This window comes from Gracilinanus agilis, chromosome 1 (genome assembly GCF_016433145.1).
Source record: "Gracilinanus agilis isolate LMUSP501 chromosome 1, AgileGrace, whole genome shotgun sequence".
Taxonomy (NCBI): domain Eukaryota; kingdom Metazoa; phylum Chordata; class Mammalia; order Didelphimorphia; family Didelphidae; genus Gracilinanus; species Gracilinanus agilis.
This window is the reverse complement of record NC_058130.1, coordinates 399,832,262-399,859,985: the sequence shown is the minus strand read 5'-3', so window position 1 is coordinate 399,859,985 and position 27,724 is coordinate 399,832,262. Positions and strand designations below refer to the sequence as shown.

The following is a 27,724-nucleotide window of genomic DNA, read 5'->3' as shown; positions in this document are numbered from 1 at the left end:
GAAGGAAGGAAGGAAGGAAGGAAGGAAGGAAGGAAGGAAGGAAGGAAGGAAGGAAGGAAGAAAAAGAGAAAAATATCTAGTTGAAAAGACAAGACATGTGCATAGAAAGATTAAAAATACTACAAGGAGATAGCATAGTAAGGTGGAAAGAGATCAGTTTGAATCCTACTTCTGATGCTTATTACCTGTGTGACCCCAAGCAAATGATTTAACCTCTCTCTGGGCCATGATTACCTCATATCTAAAATGATAAGTTTGAATTAACAGATGTTTAAGGTTCCTTCTAGTTCTGTCTAATTTATAATCCTAGCTGGCATGTCTTAGGTGCTGTAAGGACCTAATACAAGTCAGTGTATTAGAATTGAGTGGAAGGAGAGCTCAGTAGGTGAAGGAAAACCTTCATGTAGAAGGCTAGACTTAAAATGGAACTTGGAGGATGGGTTGAACTTAGACCTACAGAAAGAAAAGGAAAAATATTCTGGACCAAGAAAGCAAAGCCTGGAAAGGGAATCTACAAAGATATGTGAAGGTGGGTGGTGAAGGGCAATTCTCATAGGAGAGAGTAGGGGTTGGAAAGAGTTAACTCTGGTCAGTTGTCCTTCAAGACTTCAACTATGACTTCACTTAAATAGATTCAGTCAGCTACCCAGGGCCTCCCAGAATAGAGTTCACTTTAGGGAGGTTGATCAACTCTCACCATGGGAAATGGCCCCACTTGGTGACAGAGTGGAGGCCCTCAGGGGTGGCAGAGATAAGTTTGTTTGCACAGCATCTAATCCATCTCTGGGTTATCCAACATCATGGCATTCCATTGCTGCTCTCTGGACTAATGAAATCCAGTATGGCAAGCAGGGAAGTTCAAATGATGCCTTATCTTATTGTTTGGGAAACAGAGCCTGTTTGTGAGTGGTCTGTGAAAGCTCTGTGAGGGGACATTGGCTCAAGGGGAACCCACTTCTCACTTTCCTACCTGATGGAAAACGAAATTTACATTTGTTTAGAAGTGAAGGCAAGGCTGAAGGAGTATGTTAAGGGTCTTGGCAAGGAGGGAGAGTGGGTTGGATTGAGATTATTATCCTTGACAAGAAAGTACATTTAATACTTGTCAAAGCACTTCCAGATACATTTCCACCCTGTAAAATAGTTAAGTCAAGGATTCTTATCCCCTTTCAACAGCTGAGGAAATCAACTTCAAAGTTAAGTGACTTGTATGAGGCCACACACATCTTAGACCTCATGAGATGTTCTGACTTGAGTGGTTTTTGTGTGCATTGAAGCATGAGTTCTAAATGGAGTGAAGACATTCATTCAGAGTTAAATGAAGCATAGACTACATAAAGGATACTAAGGGTAACTAGATTCAAGAAATTTTTCCTATTTGTTATTGAACTTGTGCTGATCAAGTAGGAAGCACTGCCCACTGAAACTGGAATAAAATTGCCACTCTCACAATCAGTTTCCCATTCATCTCATAAACTTGTTCATGTTTCCTAAATGAGCTCAAGAAGGACAGAAACCTCCCCTGGAGAAAAAGGGCAAAAGTTTCCTTGAGCTTGATTTTCACTATGAATACAGATTGTGAAGGGGCAGGTAGGTGGTGCAATGGATAGAGCATTGGCTTTGGAGTCATGAAGACCTGAGTTCAAATCTGACCTTGGAGATTCTTACTGGCTGTGTAACCCTTGGCAAGTTTGCCCCAATTTCCTCATCTGTAAGATAGGCTGGGAAAAGAAATGGTAAACCACTCCAGTATCTTTGCCAAGAAAACCTCAAATGGGACCATGAAAATGACTGAACAACAATAAAGTTTTTTAAGTATTTAGAGTATTTTTTGTTTTTTTCCAAGAATTTAGATTTTATTCTTATGAAGTAACTTAAGGCAAAAAATTTAATGTGAGTGATTTTCCAGTTTTTTGTAACTTTGGAATAAAGACATAATTTGTTTTTTATCATGGAGTTAACTAAGACTACAATGAGATATTGAAACTAGAAGAGGATCTTCTAAGAAACAGAACCATAACATCATAAAATCTCAGTGTTAGAGGGATCATAGAACCCACCTAAAACAGTTCCTACCTAAAGCTTTTTATTTCCAAATGAAGAAGTCGAGATTCATAGAGGTTTAGTGCCAGAGTTGGTACTGAAGCCAGCTAACTCTCAGGCAAAGTCTCTTTCTACCTGAGCAAGAGACTCAGATAGTCCTTGATTTTCTGGAATTTAACCCAAAGGGAAATGAATCAGAAAATATTGGTCCCTTTATCCTGGGAGGTCTAATGGAGGAGCCAAAAGGACCTAGAGTGGGGTTCCCTAAGTCTAGATAAGACCCCCATAGTTCTGGTCTTTGATACTTCCTTCTGGAAGCATAAGTTCTCCTTCCCAGGTTCTCTGGGGTATCATTAACAGAGACCTTTGCGTGACTCAGGTTAGGTTCTGACTCCCTAAGGGACTCTTCCTCCCCAAATCTTTGATTCTTACCATTACTATGTAACTTATCTCCTATATCAAGAGACATCATGTGGGCAAAAAGGGGGCATTGCTAGAAGGGGGTGCAAATGAAGGAGTCACTCATCTGCCTTTTTTTTAAAAGGTACTGACTTCTTCTGGCTTTTGATGTAGACTTGCTCAGAAGAACTATCCTTATAATAAGCCACTCACAATAATTTTTCAAGATGACACATCATCTAAAAGGAATAAAGTGCAATATAAGACTTTGTATGGTCAGGCATTAGATTGGGTTGGTATAGATCTGTGTTGGTGAGCCTCGGTTTCTCCTCTTCTCCCTCTCTCCACATACACCTGCAAACATTTCCTCCATCACTTGCCCCTCTGCCCAGCAGCCCAATGGGAGCACTTTCTCCCTTTCCTGTCTGGGGTAAGGCAATGGGCTCACATGTGGTATGAGGGTTGCATTTTGGGCACTTGGATCTCTAAAAGGTTTGCCATCTCTGGGATAGACTATAGCAGTTCAACGAAGGAAGTGGGGCTTAGGGGGCTATATTGAGCCACAAAGGCCTCATAGAGGAGGTGTCTTCAACTAGAGGGAAGTGAAGAGACTCTTCCAGGAAGGAACAAAGAACAGAATGAGAGAGAGTGGGAAATCCAGAATAGGAAGAAGACTAACTGAATCAGTACCTGTATTTTCCAAACCTAAGATAAGATAAGATAAGATGGGTTAAGATAAGATGAGATGGGTTAAGATAAGATAAGATGGGGTGAGGGCTAGTGCCCCCTTTGTGTTTGCTTTTTTTATGATTCTGACCCCCTGTCTTACAGAATTGTCCTCCCTTGCCAACAAGCCTCTCTCCCAGGAAACAGTGAAGTATTCATTCAAAGGCAATATTGAATGTCATATAATAAATATATTTTAAATGATGTTCATTCAGCCAGCTGAAGTGCATATTAATAGCTCAATGGAGTCTTTCCTTATTTTTTCCACTCTACAGAAGAATTTCTCAGATAAAAATCACCTAATTGGAGCATGAAAAGTCAGGCTTACATTTGGTCTTATAGTTAGCACCTTCTCCATCTTGGCACTAAGAAAACAGAAAGACATGTAAGGCTAAACACTTGGAAAGTCAAACTGAGACTTTTGTCTTTGGCAGAGTCAAAGTTGGGCTCATAACTTCAAATAATCAGAACATAGATTTTGAGTGAGAAGGGGCCTTAGGAGACCATTTAGTTAGAATCTCACTTTACGCCCAGGCCTCAGAGCTTTATGGAAGATCACAAAGGTATACGTGGGAAAGACTAGATTTATTTTTTTAAACCCTTGCCTTCTGTCTTAGAATCAATATTGTATATTGGTTCTAAGGCAGAAGAATGATAAGGGCTAGGCAATAGGGGATTAAGTGATTTGCTCAGGGTCACACAGCTAGGAGTGTCTGAGGTCAGATTTGAACCCAGGACCTCCCACCTCTATGCCTGGCTCTCAATCCACTAAGCTACCCTAGAGGAAAGCCTAGATTTAAGTTCAGTGTTCTCTGACTACAAATCTAATTTTCTTTTCACTATGCCAAGAATAAAATGGTGCTTAAAGGAACTTTGTAGAGATAAGCTGGTTTACCTCCTTTATTTGAAAAACTATAGAGACTCAGAGAAGAAATATGATTTGTCCAATGTGTCACAGCTAGGTATGGGCAGAGTCAAATTAGAACCCAAGACTCCTGACTCCCAGGCCCATGGTTCTCCACTGTACTAACGCACCATTACCAGAGATTCCAAAACTTCCTTTTTGGCCCCAGGGCTTCTTTGATAGATTAACTTCTCTGATGTTTCCTTCCTCAGGGTGTCACGAGTTGGAACAGATGCAGCTAATCCTGGACACAATTCCTGTAATTCGGGAGGAAGATAAAGATGAGCTGCTCAGAGTTATGCCTTCCTTCATCAACAGCACCTGGGAAGTGAAAAAGCCACTGAGAAAGCTGCTCCCAGAAGTCAACAGTGAAGGTAGCTGAGCTTTCTGAGAAGCTTTCATGTCTCTGAGAGGTCCAGATAACTGGTTTTTCTCAAATGGTCACATGGAGGCAGCTGTTCTACCACAGCGGAATGGGCAGTTTTCACACCAAAGACCCTTCCCTTGCTAGGTCAGCCCAGTCTCAACTATTTACAATTTTAAAAAACAGACTTAGTGGCCTGGCTCAGAGGTTGGCCACTTGTGAGCCCCTGACTGACCCCAATGATATTTGGTGCTAACTTTCCTTTCTCCAACTATCCCCTCCTGGTCTTACCTTTTCTCACTCTTCACCTTCCAAACTTTCTCATTCTCTTGGCCATCTCCTCTCCCATGTGTCTTCCTTTTTTTGCTCTGTTTATATCTAGGATTCAAAAAGCCATTGTCTAGCTTCACTTTAGACTTTCAGAGATAAAAAGGTGGTTGCCCAGCTCTGCTTACCTTATAAGTTTACGTATAGTTATGGACTATGACACTAAACCTATCAATTACAGGAGGTCACAGAAACCTCTCCAAAAGACTTGAGACCCAATGGCAAGCAGAATCCAGTTACAAGCTAGAAGATATATATGTTCTAGTCCAAACTCTGACACCCTATACCCTTCTACCTCTGGGCAGGTCTTTCATCCATTCTGTACCTCTGATTGCCCCTCTGTAAAATAGAATAAATAATACTGGTCCTACCATCAAAAGGACACTGAAGATCAAATAAGTGTGAGGAAAGCATTTGTTAAAAATCCAATAACCTGTGCTTAGGTATTAGGTGTTAAAGTAGGAGAAAAGAAGCCAATGCCAATGAGAACAGTTCTCAGGTTTGGCTAATTCTACCTTTAACAGTCAGTCGACACGTATTTACTTAGCATTTATTATATTCCAGCCACTCTTCTTGGTGCTGGAAATACAAAGAAAGGCAAAACACACAATCTCTGCCATCAAGGAGCTCTCATTCTAATAGAAGAAACAACATCAAAATAACTGTGAACATATAGAATAGATTGAAGGTAAGCACACCAAGGCTAGAGTCAGGTAGACCTGAATTTAAATCTGGCCTGAGACACTTATTAGTTGTGTAACATTTGGAAAATCATTTATCCCTGTTTGCCTCAGTTTCTTCATCCATAAAATGAGATGGAGAAGGAAAATTCAAACTATTCTGATATCTTTGCCAAGAAAACCTTAAATTGGGTCATGAAGAGTCGTTCATGACTGAAATAAATGAACAACAAAATCAGTACATTTACTTAAATGGTTACTTAACTGCATATTCAAAGCAGTAAATAAGAAGGAAGGCATGAGGGTATGGTAGTGGCAAGACACGACAAATGGAGCCAGAAGCAAGAACTGATATTCTAATGGTGAACAAGGAGAAAGAGCAACTATTACTGGGAATTCAAAAAAACATTTGTGCAGGATTAAACAGCCTTATATACCTTAATAACTTCTGGGGACATCACTGCATTTCAATTCAGTACAGTACTTGGTTTGCATTGTGTGGACATTAATGGATAATAGTTGATCTTAATTATGAGCTGACACATTGAAGAAAAGGTAGCATTATGTTCATGCCCCATTGTAAAAACTAGAGAAGTAGTTACAGATTTAGGGAAATTTTAATCCAAAATAATTCTATTTGTTTTCTTCTTAAAATAAATTTTAGTTTTTAAAATTATCAATACTCTTTTTCATCTAGAGTCACTTTCTAAATGATCACAGATATATGTTGTATACACACACACACACACACACACACACACATACAAACATCAAAGAAAAGAAATTTTGGTTAAACTTGCAGTTTAGCAGAAGGAATCAGTGCATTGACCATGTTTTATTCTGGTGCTTGTTTAATTTTTCTCTTGGTCTTGCCTTTGTGCCTATGTGCCTATGTGTATACTTGCATTTACCAGTTCATAGAAGCCTTCCCAAGTGAAACAATTGTTTAGGAATGTTTTAATTGGCACTTCACTTAGCTGGAAAATTCCCTGGGGTAATCAGTGAGGTATGATATGTTTAGCATTTATTTTTCCCAGAGAATCATTTTTGACAACAATCCCTTTAACTCCACTCTCCAAGGTAGACTTTCAAAGAGCTCAGGCCCCAGCTGTGCCCTCCCACTATTTTCAGTACCATGGCCAGGGCTGCTCCCAATGGAAGTCAATACACTTGGCTTTGAGACCCAGCTCTGCGATACCCCAACAGTGGATCATTTCTTTGACACTAATCTGTAAAATAAGGTGACCTTTAAGGTCTGTTCCAGATTGCACATTCTAAGATTCCCCTCTCTTGTCTTTTGGGGCAGATGCTTCCCAAAATCATGAACTAAAACTGAAAAAAAAAATCCTTGTTCATCATTCCAGCTCAGGAACTCATTGTTGGGTCTTAAATATTTTTCTCTCTCAGATTTCCCATTCTTCAGACCAAATATATGTGAGCCCCAGCTAATGAGGATGTCAGGTAAAGACTCTTATCTTCCATGGTGCCATAGCTCTGCCTTTGTATTTAATTGATCACCCTCTAAAGAAACAGAGGGCACCTAAATGGCACAGTGGACAGAGCATGGGGCCTGAAGTCAAGAATTGGCAATACATGCTTCATTTACCACCTATGGGCCACCACTTCCTTACTTTACCATGAATTCTCTGAAGTTATACTTGGTCATTGACCAGAATTTCATGAACTTTCAAGGTTATTTTCCTTTATGTTATTCTGGTAGTTATTTGATTTTTCCCTTGGTCTTGCCTTTGTGCCTGTGTGCCTGTGTGTACACTCACATTTACCAGTTAATAGAAGCCTTCCCATTCAAGTCTGGCCTCAGACATTTACTATCTCTGTGACCTTGGGCAAGTGACTTATCTCTTCCTCTATTTCCCCAATTGTAAAATGGGAATAGTAGCAACCACCTCCTATGCTTGTTGTAGAGATCAAATGAGATATTTGTAAAGTGCTCAACACATAGTAGGTACTTAGAAAATTCTTCCTTCCTTCTTATTTCCAGTGACTGAAATGAGGTTGAGGAAGACTTTCCAGAAAAGTTATAATAATACCTTGTAGGCTGGGCAGGACTTGCTGACAAAGGCAGAAGCAGGAGAGTCAGGAGCAAAAATTCCAGGTAAAGAGAATAGACTGAGCCAAAGCCCAGAGGTAGAAATATAAGCAACATGCTCAGGGAATAACAAGTGAGCCAGTCTGCCAGATCAGGTGGTTCATGTAAGAAAGGAATCGGAAATAAAGCTTTAAAAGTAGTTATGCACATGTACAACCTGTATCATATTACCTGCCTTCTTGGGTAGGGGTGAAGGAGGAGACCAAAGGAAGGAAAGAAGATGGATTGCAAAATGTCATAAAATGATTATTTAAAATTGTATTGACATAGAATATGAAAAAAGTAATAAATGTAAAAAGAAGGATAAATAAATAGATAAATTAGTTAGGAGACTGTGGGTGGCCTTTGAATGCTGTGTGGAAGGGAATGAACTTGCTCTTGATGCAAAAGGAAGATTAACAAAATAATAAAAAAAAACCTTGAGGTCCAAAGCCCCCTACCCCAACTCCATTTTGCATTAAAGATGACATCATAATAGTGACCAGACACTGTTTGACATAGTACAGAGAACACTAGACTTGGAGTCAGAAAGCCTGGGTTTGAATTCCAGTGCTGACATCACTAGCAGTGAGACCTTAGGCGAGTCACTTAACTCTCTGAACCTTAGACTCCTAATCTTCAAAGAAGAGGAAATAATGATTGGAAAACATTTTGCAAACATTAAGGCACAAGGTAAAGGTGAATTATTATTGTTTTTATTATTATTACAAGAGGTCTTTCGTGCCTGGTTGCCACCTGTTGTTAATCCGTCTTAGCTGGCAGATGCTTATTAAAGTGAACGGGGCTCACACCTCCCCCTCACAGAAATAGCCATGCTGCCTCTCATGAAAATCCCCTGCCTGCCAGGGTTTGAAAAATGACCCCAATCTGCTTCAGTGCCTTGGGATAAAGGGGCATTAAGAAAATTAAACTGGAGCATGTCCATAGCAGTGAGGAGGTCTGGAAACCATGGCAAATGAGGGCCAGTGGAAGGAACAAGGGATGTTTACTGTGGAGAAGAGTTGGGGGAAGGGAAGAACACGATCTGAGAAAGGTCTGAAGGCTCTCTTGTGGAAGAAGACAGAGGCTTGTCTCCTGTGTTTCCAAAGGGCAAAACTGGGAGGGTGGAAATTCAAGGGAGAACATTGGGAGCTCTAGAGAAGGGAGTATTTGACATTCAGAACTGTCCAACAGGTTCCCCTTGAGTTCACTGTTGAGGCTGGCTAGCCAGCTGTCACTGAAGGAAGCAGAGAGAATGTTCCAGCTTTGGATAGGAGTTAAGCTAGAGGTCCTCTAGGGGACTTTCCAGTTCTGGGCTTCTGTTGTGGTGGTTGCTAATAATAGACCTTTACATTCATATTACTCTTTTGATTTTGTAAAGGAACTGTGAGTTTTTCAAGTGTAAGGATAAAATGAGATAGATTTTTTTTACTACCAGCCTTTAGTTTAGGGAACTTCTAATAAGGAAATGCCTTCTATGAAGGAATAATCGCACCTTCTTTATAGTCTTTTATTTTAAAACCCTTACCTTCTATGTTAGGATCAATAATAATTGATTAAGTAATTATTAAATTAAATAAGTAAAAAGTAAGTACTAGTTCCAAGGCAGAAGAGCAATAAGGGCTAGCCAACTGAGGTTAAGTGACTTGACCAGAGTCATACCACTAATAAGTGACTGAGGACAGATTTTAACCCAGGACTTCCCATCTCTAGGCCTGGCTCTCAATTCATTGAGCCATCTAGCAGTCCCCTCCTTTTTTAATTCAAAGATATTTTTCTTTTCCTAGTTACATGGTAATAATAATTTTCAATATATGTTTTCCAAGATTATAAGATCAAAACCATTCCCTTCACTTTCTTCCCTCCCCCAGCTTGGAGATGGTAAGTAATTTGATCTTACCCCTTTCTTTATAGTTTTTTAACAGGTAGTCTTAGATAGTCATCTGAGGCCAAATTTGAGCCCAGAGTCTCCCATCTCTGGGCCTGGCTCTCAATCCACTGAGCCATCTAGCCATTCCCTTCTTTATAGGCTTATAACAGATAGTCTTATGGTTGCTTGTAGGCACTAAGAGGCACAATGGTAGAGTTGGCCTTTTAGCCAGGATGCCCCACTCCCACATTGACACATATTGGCTATGTGACCCTGGACAAGTCACTAACTTCACAGTGCCCCAGGCAACCAATTCTCAAAGACAAATATTTTTGTTGTTCAGTCATTTCAAACCTCATTTGCGGTTTTCTTGGCAAAGATACTGGAGTGGTTTGCCATTCCTTCTGCAGCTCATTTTACAGATTAGGAATTGAGGCAAGTGACTTTCCCAGGGTCACAGAGCTAGTAAGTGTCTGAAGTCAGATTTAAACTCAGGAAAATGAGCCTTTCTGATTCTAAACCCAATGTTCTATCCACTTTGCTACCTAACTGCCCTGAGACCATAAAGATTGCAGAAGAGGTGTGACTGCCTAAGTAGAGCATTAAATTGTATTAAATTTGGTACCTTTATCAGCCAAAATGTATATAGTCCCTGCATAAAAGACCAAGCCAGTAAGGAAAGACTGCCTAACATGAAAGTTATTCTTGCAAAATTCGTTTTCTTTTGATCAGAAAATTGTAGGTTTTTGTTTGACTATGCTCGCCAGATGTTATAGGTGAATTTGGGAAAGGTGTTAGGTTAAAGGGATTTGGAAGGGATGTTGTCAGGGACTTGCTAGGTAGGTAATATGGGTTGCAGGTAGGATGTAATAGTGAGATGCAGGATATAATATGAGGCTGAAGTCAGGGAGTATAACACTGAGGTAACAAAAATTTCCAGGGAGAGGATGAATTAATCTAAACAGGCAAAGAGCAGCAGGGCTTATAAACTAGGACTTAGACTAAAGACAAACTGAGGGGAAAAGACTGAATTGAAATTAACTACAGGCTTTAGTTAATTTCACAGGAAGGGACTTGTTTTGAAGTCACACCTTCCTCCAAGATGGATACCCCGGCTTCCCTTCAAGCCCAGAGTATGTTGGTTCTTTCCCTCTTCTTCCCTTTTCTTACTAATTAACTGACAAAGTAACTAACAGGTCTGTTTTAAACACAAAAGGGGTTTATTGTCTTCTCAGGTTAAATTGTCAGGTAAAAGGAATTAAAGGAAGCCCTAAAAGTTGGTTAAAGAAACCTCAGGTGGGGGAAGGGAAGCAAAGATGGAGTTGAGCAAGTTCCTGCCTTAACTCAGCTCTCAAGGTGATTTTGAAATCAAAAGGAATTATAATGATGGCTACCTAACCTCTCTAGATAAAGTACTGCAAGAGTATAGCTGAACTCTCACAGATTTGAAACTATTCTCTGATTTAATCTCCTTATTCACTCCTCACAGACATTTAGGTAAGGGAAAGGAAGGTAGGGAAATGAGGTAGAGTATGGAGATTCAAAGGGTTTATCTAAATTAACAAATCTCAAAAACACTCCAAAACTAGGCTAAGTTTTCAATCTCAAGAAGGAGAAGAAACATTCCAGCTGGCCCTGGTTCTCTCCACTAGTTCCCAGGTCCAACTGAAACTTTCTCCCAAGATTCTAAACTCTTAACTGACTTCAGAACTCAGCCAAAGCCTGCAAAACTGCTCTGTCCCCCTCTCTCTGTACTACACTAAGTAAAGCAATTTCTTCATCAGAATAGCATGTAGCACAAGATCCAGTCCAAAAAGAAAATTTCATTTTATCCCAACAGAATTGGGTGATCTAGGCATTATTCTCCCCATTGGACAGATGATGACTAAAAGCCCATAGAAGTTAAGTATTCCCCCCCCCAGGATCATGGTATATGAGAGGCAGAACTGGGCCAGGAACCTCCATCCAATTCCTCCCACTCTATAACGTTAATGTTATACCCATCCTGGCACTTCTGTATCATGTGACCTTACCAAGTCATCTCATCTCTCTAAGCCGCAATTCTTCCTTTTCTGCAAAATAGAGATGATTCCTGCCCTGTGTACCTACTGTGAGAGTCAAATGAAATAATGGATGCAGAAGTATTCTAGCTTTAAAGTTCTGTAGAAATGTCAGGTGTTGTCAATGAAGCTGTGTAGCTCCAGGAGCTGGAGATGTCTGGTTTGTAGTGAGGACATTGCGCCATCTTGGACCCCTGCCTGCACTCTTCACTGAAGCACCGATATGTGTCCTTCAGTCCCAGAGTCTTGGGTTACAGAGTGGCACTGAAGCCCCTGGAGAAGGCCAGCCACTTTGAGAATCTATTGATTTCCTGAATCATTGATGAACACCCTGAGCAAAGTGATCCGGGACAGCAGTTAGTAGCAAGTTAATGGCTCCAGGTTGAGATACCCCTTCTCAGCTTTACTGCCTCCTTAAAGACTCCTTGGAGTCCAGACAACCCGGGATTGGATGTAGGTCCATGCCCGCCTTTCTCTTGAGCTGTAATGTGATTAGCCACATGATGCTTTAAGTGGCCTTTCCATAAAGAGATGAGCTGGGAAGTAACAAGTAGAGAGGCATTATGGCCTGGAAGCCAGACTACCCTAGGATGGCCCTACAGAGCATACTCTCCAGCACAATCTGGGGAAAGTCTTATCCTGACAGGGGCATTAGACAGTATCCAAGTGCCATTGAAAAGAGAAAAGAAGAGGCAGAAAGAGGTAGACTAATGGGTTGACCACGTTGTTGTTATTCAGTCGTGTCCGACTCTTCATGACCCTTGACTCTTTGTAACCTGCCAATACCATCTATGTGATTTACTTGGAAAATAGGCTGACCCATCCTAGTAAAACTATGGAGTGAGAAAATTTTGTCCTAAGCTTCTCTTCCTTCGTAATGCATCACTGACTCAGTTGGTGTCTTCAAACTGACCCTTGGATATCCCAAGGGCCTTCATTGAGAGACTCCCTGAAGAATTACCTTGTGCTGAAAATCTTCCTCCTCTTCGCTTCCCTTCCCACCCCTTCAAAGCTTACTCATCCTGTATCCTATTATCTTAGAGCTTTACACTTTTCATCATCTGCTGACAAACACCCCCAAAATATATTTATGACTAATAACCTAAGTGCTCCCTCCTGGGAGAATTTCCATTTTTTAATAAAGATTTCCTAAAGATAAAATACCTTAACCCAAGGGAATTGTTGCAAACCTCTAGTGGTATCATTTCAGGTACCTTGGCAGACTATTGGAAAAACACTTTTGGATGGAAGCAGGAAGATTGAGAAAGTGAGGCCCAGATTCAAGGCAGAAAAAATTGTAGAATGTTAAAAATCAAAAAAGGACTTTAGAGATCATCTAGTCCAAACATCCTATTTTACCAATGAGGGAACTGAAGCTTTTATCTCTTGTCCCTGATACCAGTGCCAGCCCTGAACAAAACTGTGAAGTGGCAAGGTCTGTCCCAACCTCTTTTCATGTAATTACCCACCTGCACATGGGAACTGTGGCTGCTAGTTGGCACAATGGATGGAATTCCAGACTTGGAGTTAGGAAGACCTGAAGTCAAATACAACTTCAGACACTGACTAGCTATATTATTCTGGACAAGTCACTTCTCTCAGCCTCAGCTTCCTCATCTGCAAAATGGGGATAATCATAGTACTTATCTCACAGTGTAATTGTAAAGATCAAATGAGTACAGTGGCAGGCACATCATAAGTGTTATTTAAGTACTAGCTATCATCCTAATCATTATTATTATGTTCATAAACTTGATAGCTTAGTCGGGAGGAAAGCTGATTTGTCTGTGGTTACGCAGCTAGCAAATGACAAAGCCAAATGACTGATCTTCTGATTACCAGGGTGGTCATCTTTTTCACTATATCAAGACAAAAATTAAAGGGGAAAAAAAGGGAATTGGGCAGTGAAGATGAGAATGGAATTTCAGAAGTGCTGACTCAATCCATTGTTTCTCAACTGTTTAAAACCCCTACATCTAGCATCAGTCTGTCTATTCCCTGGCCCTACCCTTTCCAGGCAAGATTTGTTCTTAGTGAGGACTAACTCTACTTAATTCTTCATTCTACTTAACTCTAAATACCATGAACCCCTTCTAAAGAAAAGTCCCATAGACTCTGTAATTTCACAATCCTCTTTTCTCAGCCTGGAAGGAAGCAATCAGTGACTTCCATATCCTACTCTCCTTTGCTTTCCCACAGCTATTGACTTTCTGGAGAAGATCCTGACCTTCAACCCCATGGACCGATTAACAGCAGAGATGGGCCTGCAGCACCCCTACATGAGCCCATACTCATGCCCAGAGGATGAGCCCATCTCCCAGCAGCCCTTTCGAATTGAAGACGAAATTGATGACATCTTGTTGATGGCGGCCAACCAGAGCCAACTCTCCACCTGGGACAGGTGCAGTATTGCTGGCTTCCTATGCTGTTATCAAGAGCAACTGCCCTACTTGATTCTACACTCTCCTTCCTCACACTCCTCTTGCATCCCCTACTAACTCCAAGTCACTGGAGTCCTTCCTTTTCATTGGTCACATATTCTAGAGCCTTTGGAAGATGGTCTTCAAGCTGCATAACCTATGTACATCTCCCCCATCCTCAGCCAGGATCATTCTCTTGTCTTGTCTCTCAGACCCTCACAAGAAGATAAATAAAGTCCATGGTTCTTCCCGCTCTCTCAGCATGTGATTCCTTGCTATGAATGAATAGATAAGTGACCTTTCTCAAGAGAACACCTCTCATTACTGTCCTCTCCACCTGGCTCTCTTGCTGGGGTGAATAGATTGTCCAACAACGTTCAACAAATACTTTTTGAACATCTAGGGTGAAAAGAGTCCTGGGTTCTAGTGCTGGCTCTGTCAATCACTAGCTGCAAATCCTTGGGCAAAAACTTGATTAGCCTCTCTGAGCTTCAGTTCCTTCTTTGTTGATTGGGAATCATACCACTTTTCCTGCCTGCCTTGCAGGATTGTTATGAGGATGAAATGAGGTCTTGAATGTGGAATCACCTTGTAAATTAAAAAAGCACACTACAAATGCAATATATTCTTTTAAAATTCTTACCTTTTGTCTTAGTATCACTTCTAAGACAGAATTGGGGTAAGGGCTAGACAATCGGAGTTGAGAGACCTGCCCAGGGTTACACACCTAGGAAAAGACTGAGGCCAAATTTGAACCCAGGACTTCCTGCCTCCAGGTCTGAGGTTGGATGCAAGGGAGACAATTGAGTCTGGCTCTGATAGCCAATTGTTAAGCATTTAGAACCTCAGAAAAACTGGTAAATACTGGAAAACAGGATTTATTGATTATCTTGCTGATTGTGTAGACTTAATAAAGTGATAAAGAAATGGTTAGTAATGCAGATGAAATGTGAAACTGTGCCATGTATAGTCGGCTGTTAAACATTTTCCTGTTACATTCTTAATTGTGTATGACAGGTACCATTGTGAATGGTGCAAATGACCAGAGCTGGTGTGAGGAAGAGGAGGAGGAGAGTGGGCTCTCCCACAGTGGGCTGAGGTTGTCAAGAAAGACTTCCCAGAAGAAGCAGAACCTGAGTTAGATTTTGAAACATATGTGGAATTGAACAGGGAGCAAGAGAAAGGGGAAGACTTTTAAGAAAGGGGAGAACAATTTGAGCAGAGGCACTTGATCTCAAAGATGGATCTTTTTCCCTTTGCTTTTTATATCAGAGGGCAGGGATGTTTGCACATGGCTTGAAGTCAACAGGGCTGAATTAAATCCTGGCCCTGATGCCTGCTAATTGGTATGACCTGAACAAGTCATCTAACCTTCTGAGTCTCAGAGGCTCCTAGGGATAAAAAAAAAACATGACCTGTCTTGCAGGGCTCTAATAAGAAAAGTGTTTTGCAAACCCTAAAGCATACTATAAACACAAGGTAATTTGAATTTGCAGCTCTACTAAGCAGAGGGAAATCCATTGCTTTTCATTATGCACAGTTTTCTGCTTTTAAGGGAGTAATCTTAGGAAGTATTTATATTAGGAACTACAAGACCTAGGAATTAGCTTTGCTAAGTGCTACCTGCAAGGGAACTGACATAGGATCTAATGGAATGGATCAATGGTTAGCTCAGTGAGCTAGACTATCAGGCTAATGCCACCAAGACTGACAATTAAATCTGCTGATGAGCCAGTCAGCTAAATTCTGTTCAATAACCCAAAGGACACTCCATTCCAACCAATCATAGTATAAATTCATGCCATTGATTCCAAGGGAAAGTAGATGGAAGAGAGCAGAGGGCTCAGGCCAAACCTATCCTCACTCTTGGAGGAGCCTTAGTAAGTAATGAGCTCTCCAGTACTACTTATATAGATTTATTAAATGAGCTTCATCTTTCCCATACGAGACTAGATTGCTTTTTTAACCCTTACCCTCCATCTTAGAATCAGTACAGAGTATTGGTTCTAAGGCAGAAGAGTCATAAGGACTAGGCAATTAGGATTAAGTGATTGCCCAGAATCAACCACAAAGAAGTATCTGGGTCATATTTGAACGCAGGACCTCCTGTCTCTAGGCCTGACTCTCTATCCACTGAGCTACCCAGCTGCCCCAGGACTAGATTCATTTGGAGGATCCTTCCAATGCAAAGATTTTAGTATCCTCAGAATTTCCCTCTAACCTGATTCAAACTGTGTCTATACTTGACAGTGGGTAGTGAGAATGAATGAAGCTGTTATTCATTCACTGAACTGGTTTTACCAACAGGTAAAAGTAGTAAATTCATAGTAATCTGAGGACCACCACGCAGGACCCCCTTTTAATGGAGAGAGGGAGAACATATCTTCAGGACCTTTCTCCAGGATTGATGACAGCTAGCTAAAAGCAAGATGGGATGCCTGGGAACAAAGCCCATGGTGCAATGAAACAAGAAAGGAACTTTTAAAAATGAGGTGCCAAATTTTAACCAGTAACATTTGTTCCATGGGACAGTCCTATTGATTCAAAGAAATGCAGCTTTAACAAATATGAACTATTATTGAGAATTACTCTGAAATGTTAATGTTACAAGATTCCTCACAACTCACACAGACTTGGAGGCGTGGAGCCCTACTGGCTATGAGAGAAAAATGAATATGGGTCTACTCACTCTCATGTTTGGCTGCCATGATGTAGTTCAGCTGTTTGCTTATAGCTAAGCTCAGAAAGAAAGATTCTGTAGCTTGTTTTTGGAGATTTAAACAATGACCAATGACTTTATTTAAATGATTGTTTTTCAGCTTTTCCTCCTATATGTTAGGTGTTGGAGACACTTAATCCACATGAACAGAGTCAGTCAGAGCACAGATTCCCCTACTCTACAAGCAAAAGATCTCTCTGGCACTTACTGCATAGCCTTGCGCAAGTTATTTAATCTCTCTGGGTCTCAGTTGCTCCATTTGAAAAATAGTAATATGAACAATTTTTATCTTCTCCATCCCCATGGCAAAAGGATAAAAGATACCTTGATCATAATAATGCTTTGATCACATCAAAGACCCAATGATCCTTAAACCTACCCGTTTGTTTTTCTTCAATAGTCTGTATGCCAAAACAGCAGGGAAGGTTGCCAATGACTACAAAATTTAAAAGGAGGCAAAGTTCATCTTTGGCACCTCCCTATCACCTTTTTTGTCCCCCTCTCCCACTATCTTCATCCCCTCTTGCTTGCTCAGGAAATGCCTAATTCCCTCATGCTCATCTCTTCAGACCCAAATCCCTCCACTGCCATATCCACCTCCTCTTTCCTCAAGCAGGTCCTCTCCTAAAAGTTCCATTGTTAGACGATAACTTCTTCCTCCCCCATTCTCCTAAAGAATAATGCCATACTAATTAGCAGAACAGATCTCCTTCTGATTATTTGATTAAAGACTATTCAAACCAGGGTACACATGATTGATTGAGAAGACATTGATGTGATATAGATTCCTAGATTCAGTCTACCAAGGCCCAGTTCTGATACTGACTGGGTGACCCTGGGCTTTAACCCCTTTGGGTCTTAGTTTCTTCATATATAAGATAGAGCCAACAAAGCTTGGGCTACCACCTCACAGGATTGTTTTGAGGGTCAAATCAAAAAATGAATGTAAAGGTGCCTTGTAAATCTTATAGTACTGTATCAAACTAAATTACAAATACCTTTTAATCAGTGTGGTAGAATGGAATGAACTCCAGAGTCAGAGGATCTGGATTCAATCCTATTTCTGTTGCTTACTACCTACGTGACCTTGGTCAACTCACAATCTTCTTGGGTCTCAATGTTCTCATTTGTAATACGAGGAAGTTGAAGGACATGATCTTTGCAATCTCTATATCTTAATCTAGAAGGTTTTAACTTTCTCTCTCATAAGTGGTTTCAGTGTTGAAAAGCCTGTTCAATTCAGTGAATCTCTAACTGTCCAATGTGAGGAATCAGAGATTTTTGAGCAAAGAAATTTTCCTCAGGGCCCTTGGCTACTTCAAACTCCCTGTTTACATGCATGAGAGCACACGCGCACACACACACACCACCCATCAAAATAACAGGAGACAACTTGGTATCCTTCTGCTCATAGGTTGTCAACTCTTCCTTACTTTAGAGAAATCCCGTTGTTGATGACAGTGGTATTTCTAGGGTTGAGCAAACTTGAGTCTTAGAGCACACCGTTTTTTCCTTAGACATTCTTTTGTTCCAGACTCCTGGGCCTTCAAGTTCTGTCCTCCAAAGTCTGAACCTAGGAGGACTGTCCCATTTAGGCCTTGGTCTTGGGAGCTGAGAATAATAAAATTTCCATAGGAACTGCTATGAGATTTCCAAAGAGGAATGGAAATGAGAGTCATGACATATGCCAGAATGCATTTGAGCCTTCTTGGGAAAAATTTGGTGCTCCTGAGGTCATCCAGCCTTGCAAGCGTGTAGGGTGGTGGCAGGCACACTAGCCTGGGAGTCAGGAGACCTGGGTTTTAGTCCCAACCCCGCCACTAACTAACTAGCTGTGTGACCCTGAGTAAGGAATGCCGCTTTCTGTGCCTCAGTTTCCTCATCTGCAAAATGAAGGATTTAAATTTAATCATCTCTAGGAGGCCTTTTATCTCTGTCATTTCTGATTTTATAAGTGCTTGTCTGCTAAATCCTGAGAGGGGAAAGAGGCAGGGACTTCTGGCTGCTCGGGGATTAAAAATAGAAGCAGATGTACTGGCAGCTAAAACTCCACAAGGAAGTGAGGACAAGGGACCCAAGTGGGTGTCCTACTACATTTCGGGAACTGACAACTGGTTGCATGAGTGACAGACAATTAAATTGTCCTTTTGAATCATTTGACAGAAGATGGTACAGGGTAGGGGAATTCCAAGGGAAGGCTGTGACAGTCTCTTTGTTAAACAGATTATGTTTGGAGAGATGTTGTGTTGTTGCTGTTGAAACCCCTTCTTCTGGGACTGAGTGATTCATAAATCATGTGGAAAGCTTAGGTTAATTAAGAAGCTGTGCCTCCAGCTGCACCCCGTTCTTCACCTTTGAGTCAGTGACCTCCACAGCACTGCAGGCACAGAGCTCTCAGAGAGACTCTTAGAGTCATATAGCAATGAGCTAAAAGATACTTATTTTTTTAACCCTTACTTTCTGCCTTCGAATTAATACTAAGTATCCATTCCAAGGCAGAAGAGTGATAAGAGCTAGGCAATTAGGGCTAAGTGACTTGCCCAGGGTCACACAGCTAGGAAGGGTCTGAGGTCAAATTCAAATGCAGGACCTTCTGTTTCCAGGTCTTGCCCTCTATCCACTGAGCCACTTAGCTGCCCTTTAAAGTTATTTAAAAGTGCGCATTCACTATGTTCCCATCAAAATTCTAAATGCTAGATATACAAATATAAAAAACAAGCCAGTTCCTCCTCTCAATTAACTTTCTCTATTACATTCTTACAAAAAAAAGAAAATGTCCCAGAGGGTTAGTTTGGTCAGGGAATTTACAGGGATGGTGAGTGGAAGCACAGGGCAATCAATTTAGATGGACTTTCCAGGAGTCAAATTATTGATTTGATTATTGTTTCCAAAACCAGAAATGGAAAGCATTGGGGGGTTGGGGGGGGAGTGGGGAGGGAGATGGTTGAAATGTGGTGTGATTGGTTAGGATTGGCTAGATACAATGAACTCTCTCACCAATCAAGAGAGCATGATCCAAAAGTAGGCAGTAGAGAACCAGCAGATCAGAGTGTAACAACAGCTAGCTGCTGGACACTGGAAGACTCATTAGAGATGATCTTGTCCATTCCTCCCATTTTACAAATTAAGAAACTGACACTCTGAGTAGTAGAGTAATGCCCACAACAACTGGAAGAACCCAGACTAGATCCCCATCTCCTGATTCCAATCCCAGCTATTTTTCCCCCAGGCTTTTGTGGTTGGTTCTTCAGGACTGGCCACAGACAAAATAGTTAAGTCCATAAAGTTCTCCCCTTCCCAAACACTGGATGTACTATCTCTCCCCTCATCTTCACGTTCCTGAAATATACTCCCTTCTCATCTCCACCTCTCAGAATCCCAGCACCTAGGACAGTGCCTTGAATTAGCAAATGCTCTAAAAATGTTTGTTGTGTGTGCATTTCTTTAATTCAGCTCAGGTGCCACCTCTTCGGGGAAGGCCTCCCAATTTAGTGCTCTCTCCTGCATTTCACCGTGTATTATACTTATCTGTGTGCATTGTGTGCCCCAATCTCTCCAATAGAATGTAAGCTCCTGGAGGGCAAGAATTTTTTTTTCTTCCCATGTCCTAGCAGGGGGCCTTTCACATAGTAGGCATTAAATAAATATTTATTGAATTGTGAGCCCCTCTCCTCTCCTTCCAGTACCTCTCCTCCCCTTTCAGCACCATCCAGGTACCTTGGGCTCTCCTGTTGCTTCATCTCTTATATCTCTAAGAAACTCATGCCTGCTACAGAGTTTATATTGAATGTGTTGCCTGCTGTATTTTTAAAGAGGTCCCCTGGGTGGGAACAATGCTTAACCCAAAGAAAACACTCACTAAAGATGGTGTGGAGGCAGTAGAGGGGCCTTCCTGGTAGCTCTCATCATCCCATAAAGAAAACATCATGCCTCACCTGTCCTTATGCATTTTTCAAAGATACATTTCCTTTCCTATTCACTTACCAGCTGTCTTCATTGTACACCTCCAAGGAGTGTGTACACAGCAGGAGCTCAGTTAGTACTATATGCCTGGGTTTTCCTGCCATTCAGCAATCCCGTCTTTCCTGGACTTTAGAGAAGCCATAAAAACTATTAAAGCAATGGAAAATGCAGGGGGTGGAAGTGGTAGGAGATGATGCACTGGGCCAGAAGTCAGGAGATCTGCGTTTTAGTCTTGGCTGTGTCACTGGCTACTTGTGTGAATTCGGGCACGGCACATTGAGAGGTAGCAAGGCATAGTGACCTGAATGTTAGACCTTGACTCCAAAAGACCTGAGTTCAAATCCTACCTTGGATGCTTACAGGATCCTTAACAAGTTTCTTAAATTCTCCTGAGATGTCAGTTTTCCTTAACTGTAAAATGAGGGGATTAGACTTGATGATCTATAAGTCCATTCCAACTATAAGCCTATGAACATCCCTCTCCCTAGCCTCAGTTTCCCTGCCTATAAAATGAAAGCAGTCGGGTCTCTTTCAGCTCCAACATGCTGTGATTTTGATTTTGCAAGATGTTACCATACAAAGTGGTGAATGTATGAATAAACATCTGATGGTATGGTGTAGATAACCCATAAAGGAGTTTGAAGGGAGAGCTCAGTAACACTTGATCACTTGATGACATTTTTCTCTCTGGCAACACTCCCACCTGATTCTCAGCTTTCTATTTCATCCTCTTTGTCTTCTCTTAGGTACCAAGTCAGTCTGTCCTCTGATCTGGAATGGAGGCAGGACAGATACCTCGACACAAGTGAGGTACAGCGGGATCCCCGTGCAGGCTCAGAGTCAATAGTGGAAGAGGTCCAGGTGGACCCACGAAAATATTCCCAGAGTAGCTCTGAGCGTTTCCTGGAGCAATCTCACTCATCCATGGACCGAGTGTTTGACTCTGACTATGGGCGGTCCTGTGACTACAAGGTGGGATCTCCATCCTACCTGGATAAATTACTGTGGAGGGACAACAAGCCCCATCACTACTCAGAGCCTAAACTCATCTTAGACCTGTCCCATTGGAAGAAGACAGCCATCGCTCCCACCACTGAGCTCTCCCTAGAGGAGGAGCCCTCCAACCTCTTCCTGGAGATTGCGCAATGGGTGAAGAGCACACAGAGTGGTCTCGAGTGCCCCAGCCCACTCCCTGAGATCCAGGAACGGAGCCTGCCCTCCTCACCCCAGCACCGCAAGGAACCCAAGGAGGGGAACAATGGGACCGATCCCCAATTTGACTTGGATGTCTTTATTTCCAGGGCGCTGAAACTCTGTACCAAGCCAGAGGACCTACCAGATAACAAACTCAGTGAGATCAATGGGGCATGTATCTCAGAGCACCCCAGTGACATCGTACAGACCGAACCCTATCCAAAGGAGAGGTGGTAAAGCTGAGTGGTTTGCTCTTCACAAATTTCCCCCTTTTCCTCAACTGGCTGGCCACAGCACTATGACACTGCAGACCCAGGCTAAAGGGCAAAAACAGATCACCCTGGTTCCTGGCATGTCAGTCCTTTGCAACAGAGGGTGGGTAACCTACCCTATACCTTTTCATCAAAGACAAACAGCCCCCAGCCTCCTTTCTGATTCCTTAGGGTTCGTGGGACCCTTGAAGGAATCAGGAAACACAAGTGAAATATTGAATCTATTAAACTGCCTTAATGATCGCGCCTTTTAACCTCTGGAATGTTTTGAATTGAAGTCCAAGGTAATACGCCTTTTGTACAGAATACCAGGCTGATCAGTTTATGAGCAAATTCTTGGGTGTGGGGGCTTTGGGAGAAGGAAAATGGGAGGAGGGAAGAAGGAGGGCTTTTGTAGCCATGGGAAGAAGGAAGCTTCCCAAAGAGAAACAGGCCCTCTCTTTTTAATAAGGGTTACACTCCAAAAACTCAAAGAATGTCAGAGCCAAAAGGGACATTTGAAATCATCTAGTTCAACCCCTTCCTTTGACAGATTAGGAAACCAAGGTCCAGAGATGGAAGGTGACTTCCCAAGGGTTACAGAGCAAGTTAGTGGCAAAGCAGTAGTAGAACTTGGGTCTCCTGACTCTCAGACTTGCCCTCCATTCCATCTCCTGTCATGAAAATGCTTTCTCTTCAAAATCTAAGGGAAACCAAAGTCCAAAGAAGTGCTTCCTCCTTGAACTAGAAGTTGGAGGGCTTCCTTTAACAGTCAAGAATAGTCATCTTCTCCAGCTCCTCATACACAGGTGTCTTCATTTGCTACCTGGGGCTAGACACCAAAGCCTCTTGGGCTTCAGAAACAGACAACCTGGGGAGTCACTGGGTTAAAAAAAGAATCACCCAACCTCCATTTTAACAGCCAAGTAGCTCCTTTAATAGTAATAGACAGGGAACTAGGCAGAAGCCACTGAGTTATTCCTGAATGCTTCTTCAACCTCAAGTATAGTCACTGATGGATGTCTCTAGGGTCAGATTCTGCAGTCCTTACATACACACACACACACACACACACACACACACACACACACACACCCCACAGTCCTATGCAAAAGTAGAAGAAGCAGGCAAGTATGGGGTACGGTCTGAACAATAAGGGGTATCAAAAGCCTCTTGCCCCATCCCTAAGTCTCTCTCCCTCTGGCCCATAGTGGGCTTGATACCCCACTGTAACTGTTATTCCCTTGGTTTGATGACCTTTTAAAATGCAAGCCTATTTCTAAGAAAGGTAACACAATAAGCCATTATCCTCCATGAACAGCTCTGCCTGAATTAGTGCATGGAACTAGCTGGGCAGAGGGCAAGATCTTGGAGGGAGTAGGATGCAGGACAAGCACCCCTTCTACTAGCGGGTCAGAAGAGGTGTGAAGCACTGGGGCACTGCCCAAGGACAACCCAACTGGAACCCTACACAGCCAGTGGACACCAGTATAGAAGTACCCAGAAGGATGATTTTAATAACCCTTCACGATTTTGCTTGGGTTTCTGTGTACCGGGTACCTCGTAGCTGTTCATGTGTGTGAAAGCACATGTATACACACACACACACACACACACACACACACACACACACACACCCTATTGGTGTGTTCATTTGTGGCCCTCTGAGGGTGCAGGTCCTTGCCTTACCTTGGCCCTCAGCTTGCCTTCACCCACAGGCTAGGGTGGCAGCCCTGTTGTCCAATCAGCTGGCATTCCAGCTTCTTCCCCTACTAGAGAAAGTTTTGGGGGGGAAAGCTGGAAAACAGGTAAACAGATGATCGAACCCTAGGATTTGAAAATAGCCTTGGGGTTCACCTATACCTCTGAGCACCTTAAATGATTAACCTGTTGATGATCATTTGTACATGGAAACAAACAATACATTATAGGCTTATATTTTAAAAATGAATTCTTCAAGCTGACCAAAACTTTTTTAAAGGAGAACGTGTAAATAGAAACTGTTCAAGAAATGAAACTTTATCCACCCACACACTGTGCCATCTTGTCCTGTGGTGGGGAAATGGGGGGTAGGAGGAAATTACTTTTTTTGGTAAAGGAAAAAAGCTTGTGTTCTTGACCCTGTGGTCCATATATCACTGTTATACCAGAATCATTGTTATTACTAACCCATGTAAAAAAATCTACTAAATGTTATTAAACACTATGAAGAGATATGTTTTGCCAACAATGTGAGCCATAACTGGACAGAACCCTCAAGCCTTGGTCTCTGCCCTACCAATGATGCCAGCCTTATATAAGAGAAGATGAATTTCCACAGAGATCTATGGCAGAAAGATGGTGACAAAAATCAATTCATTCTTCCTGGGTTCTCATACTATTAATCTCAAGTAAAGGCTGCTTCACAAGAAGTGTCAGATCCATAGCTAGAAATCTTTGAGCCTGGGACAAGTGCCATGAAGCATGCACTCAGTTCATTTGGGGAGAAGGCAATATTGGCAAAGGCCTCAAGACCACTGCTAGACTAAGGAAGACCTCTCCAGGGAGGAGACCACCAGTGGAGTATAGGTAGGAGTGCCTTGGGAAAAGGGAACCTATTTGGGATCCAAAGACTGGGGAGAGAAAATTGTCCTTTAGAGCTACCCATTTTAATGAATTATCCTTGCTATCCAGGGACTAGACCCAGTTGTTTGATGATCTGAAAGTGCCATCAGGGCCCCTCTAAATTTCATCACCCTGGGGGCAGCTGGGTGGCTCAGTGGATTGAGAGCCAGGCTTAGAGACGGGAGGCCCTAGGTTCAAATCTGGCCTCAAACACTTCCCAGCTGTGTGACCCTGGGCAAGTCACTTGACCCCCATTGCCCACCCTTACCACTCTTCTGCCTTGGAGCTAATACACAGTATTGACTCCAAGACGGAAGGTAAGGGTTTAAAATTTTTTTAAAATAAAGATAAATTTCATCACCCTGTAACAAAGTTCTGGTATTCTTGCCCAGTTTTAGCTCAGGAAATTGTTATAAATATTTAGAATAGGGAGAGAAGGAGATCACATTTTGTCCACCTTTACAAGAATGTCTCTGACTAGCTGAGCTGTCAACCAAGCATCAGGCCCACAAAGAATAGTTTTAACCAGCCTGATATCAGCTTAGCATTGAGGTGTCATCATGCCAGTCCTAGAGGATGCTAGATGTGTTTCCTTTCACACATACCGTATTAACTTTACACAAGTCTTGAGCAATTCTCTGAGTATGTCAAGGGCTTTCCCTCCACTGGAGACAGGACTGTGATCCTCAGACTTCTGCTCAGTGGCTTCCTTCCTACCTGAGAGTAATTGGAGGGAAAGAGAGTAAAAGAACTTCTATCTACAACCCAGGTGTCCCCCAGTGGGTCAGTATAACTACTGGGCCAGTCATTACTTAAGACATTCTTCTGCCTTGCCTCCTCCTCCCCCCAAAAACCTAACAAACGGACAAAACAAAAACATTTTTTCCTACCAGGGTGACAACCTGAAAATACCATTTTTTCCTTGGAGTAAAGAATTATTATGTTTCCTCTGTACTGGGAGGGATAGCAGACTAAGCCATACTAAATGCAACATGAAAACATGAAACAAGCAACCATAACATAGAGACCACTGCTCTAGATCCTAGGGAAGATAGAAAGTTCATACATCACAGAGTCCATGCCCTAATAGAACTTATAGTCCAGTGGGACATAGGACACATAAGATACCATTACAGACCACCAAAATACAAAACATTACATAATATATGTATTAGATTTTTTAAGTGCTATTAGAGATCTAAGAAGGTATGTCTCTCCAGGGAATCAGAAAAGGCTTCCTAATGGAGCCGGCATATAAGCCGAGTTGTCTTTTTTTTTTTTAAACCTTCACCTTCCATCTTAGAATTGATACTATGGATTGGTTCCACAGCAGAAGAGTGGTATGGGCTAGACAATGAGGGATTAAGAAATTTGACCAGTCACACATCTAGGAAGTATCCAAGGATAGATTTGAACCCAGGACCTCCCATTTCTAGACCTGGCTCTTAATCCACTGAGCTGCCCCCTTGGGCTGAATTTTAAAGAAAATGTTGAAAGATAAAGAAGGAAAGGGAGGAGAGAATTAAAGGCCTGGGGAGCAAAGTGAGTAAAGCAATTGAGGGATAATTTAGGGGCAGTTCAGGTGGTAGCAGTTTACAGATGAGAGTCATAAGAGAAATAACAGCCTTTTCCCAAAATGAAATCACTTCCCATGTGCACCATGATGGGAGAAGTTACAGGTACCTACTGTGTGACTCTTAACCCCAATTGCTTATCCCTGCCCTGTTTTCTATCTTAGAATTGCTACTAGGTAAGATGGAAGGTAAGGGTTGAAAAAGAAAAAGAAAACAATAAATCATTCTATAAATGTCAGAGGTTAGTAGTTATAGTAATGCCCACTTGTGAGATGAGTATCTACTGAACCATATAATGGTCCACATTGGACCTTGATTAACCAAGAGATGCTTCTGCAAAACAAGGAGATAGTTTTTTTGCCTGTAGTTGAGTTGACTCCACTGGTCTTATGTGACTGTTTTGATTGATCATCCAGAAAGTTAGTCTTTTCTGAGTAGTCCATTTTTCACTCCACTCTAGAGTTCCCATGTCTTAATGGGTTCCTAAAGTTCAGGTCTGTCTATGTTACTCCCTTACTCAATCACCTCCAATGGCTCCCAATTGTTCCAAAGATCAAATATGAAATTCTTTTACTTTTAAAAGCTCTCACAAACCGGCTCCAACTTACCTCTCCAACTCCACACTGCACTCAACCATCCAGCTAAACTAACCACCTTTTTCTTCCTCATAGTTGACACTGTCACTTCCTGTGTCTATGCCTTCTCACCTCTGCATCTTAGATCCCTTGATTCCTTCAAAATTCTGTTCCAGCACTACCTTTTACAAAGAAACGTGCCTGACACCCAAAGCTATTGGTGCCCTCACTCTACAAAATTTACCTTGAATTTATTTTGTACTCTTTGAAATTATAAATCCATTTTCCTAGCTTTATCCCCATATTTTATATATGCTTGTTTGTATAAGATGTTGTCTTCTCCTAAGAGAATGGAAGGTCTTCAGGGGCAAGAATTATTTCATTTCTGTTTCTGTATGCCCAGAGTCTAGCACAAAGTAGGCATAATAAAGACTTATCAAGTCTGCTCTGACATTCAACAGAAGGGTGATGAAGACTGAGCCCAGGGTTCGGGCTTAGGTCTATTCAAATCCCACCTAACTTGGAGCCCTTCACAGATTCAAGAGCAAAATCTGCTCTTTTAGCCAAGTGGCTCCATTTCCTTCCTTCAGTACAAAACATTCATCCTGGTTGGGGTGTGTGATCTGACAGAAGTTTGAGTCATCAAGATCTTCAACAAAGCCACACTAGAAGTGATTCTGAAATCTAAGATAGATTTCCTGAAGTGACAGAGAAGGTCTCAGAGCAGTAGAACTGGAATATGTGAGAGGCTCCCCTGGTGAGGGCCTGAACCCCTGCCATATACTGTAGATCATCAGTGATGTTAGTTCTCTCCTGCTCAGCTGCTTGAATTCAGAGGACACTGTTCTGCAAAAATCAACTGCAAGGGCAGCTATGTGGCTCAGTAGATAGAGTCAGGTCTGGAGACAAGAGGTCCTAAATCAAATCGGCCTCAGAAACTTCCTAGCTAGGTGATTCTGGGC

The 27,724-nt window shown here is 41.9% G+C and overlaps 1 protein-coding gene across 2 annotated transcripts in view; it reads left to right on the top strand.

Moving 5' to 3' along the window:
• Positions 1 to 22,284, top strand: part of MAPK4 (mitogen-activated protein kinase 4) — an 82,231-nt gene extending 59,947 nt beyond the window's left edge. The window contains exons 3-6 of one of the 2 annotated variants that reach the window (XM_044657821.1): positions 4,285 to 4,446; positions 13,662 to 13,868; positions 14,659 to 14,665; positions 21,311 to 22,284. In XM_044657821.1, the coding sequence (XP_044513756.1) occupies positions 4,285 to 4,446; positions 13,662 to 13,868; positions 14,659 to 14,665; positions 21,311 to 21,995 (1,061 nt within the window). In that variant the 3' untranslated portion in view covers positions 21,996 to 22,284. The remainder of the gene's footprint in view (positions 1 to 4,284; positions 4,447 to 13,661; positions 13,869 to 14,658; positions 14,666 to 21,310) is intronic. The other variant, XM_044657819.1, reaches the window with a different exon arrangement.
• Positions 22,285 to 27,724: the final 5,440 nt, after the last annotated feature.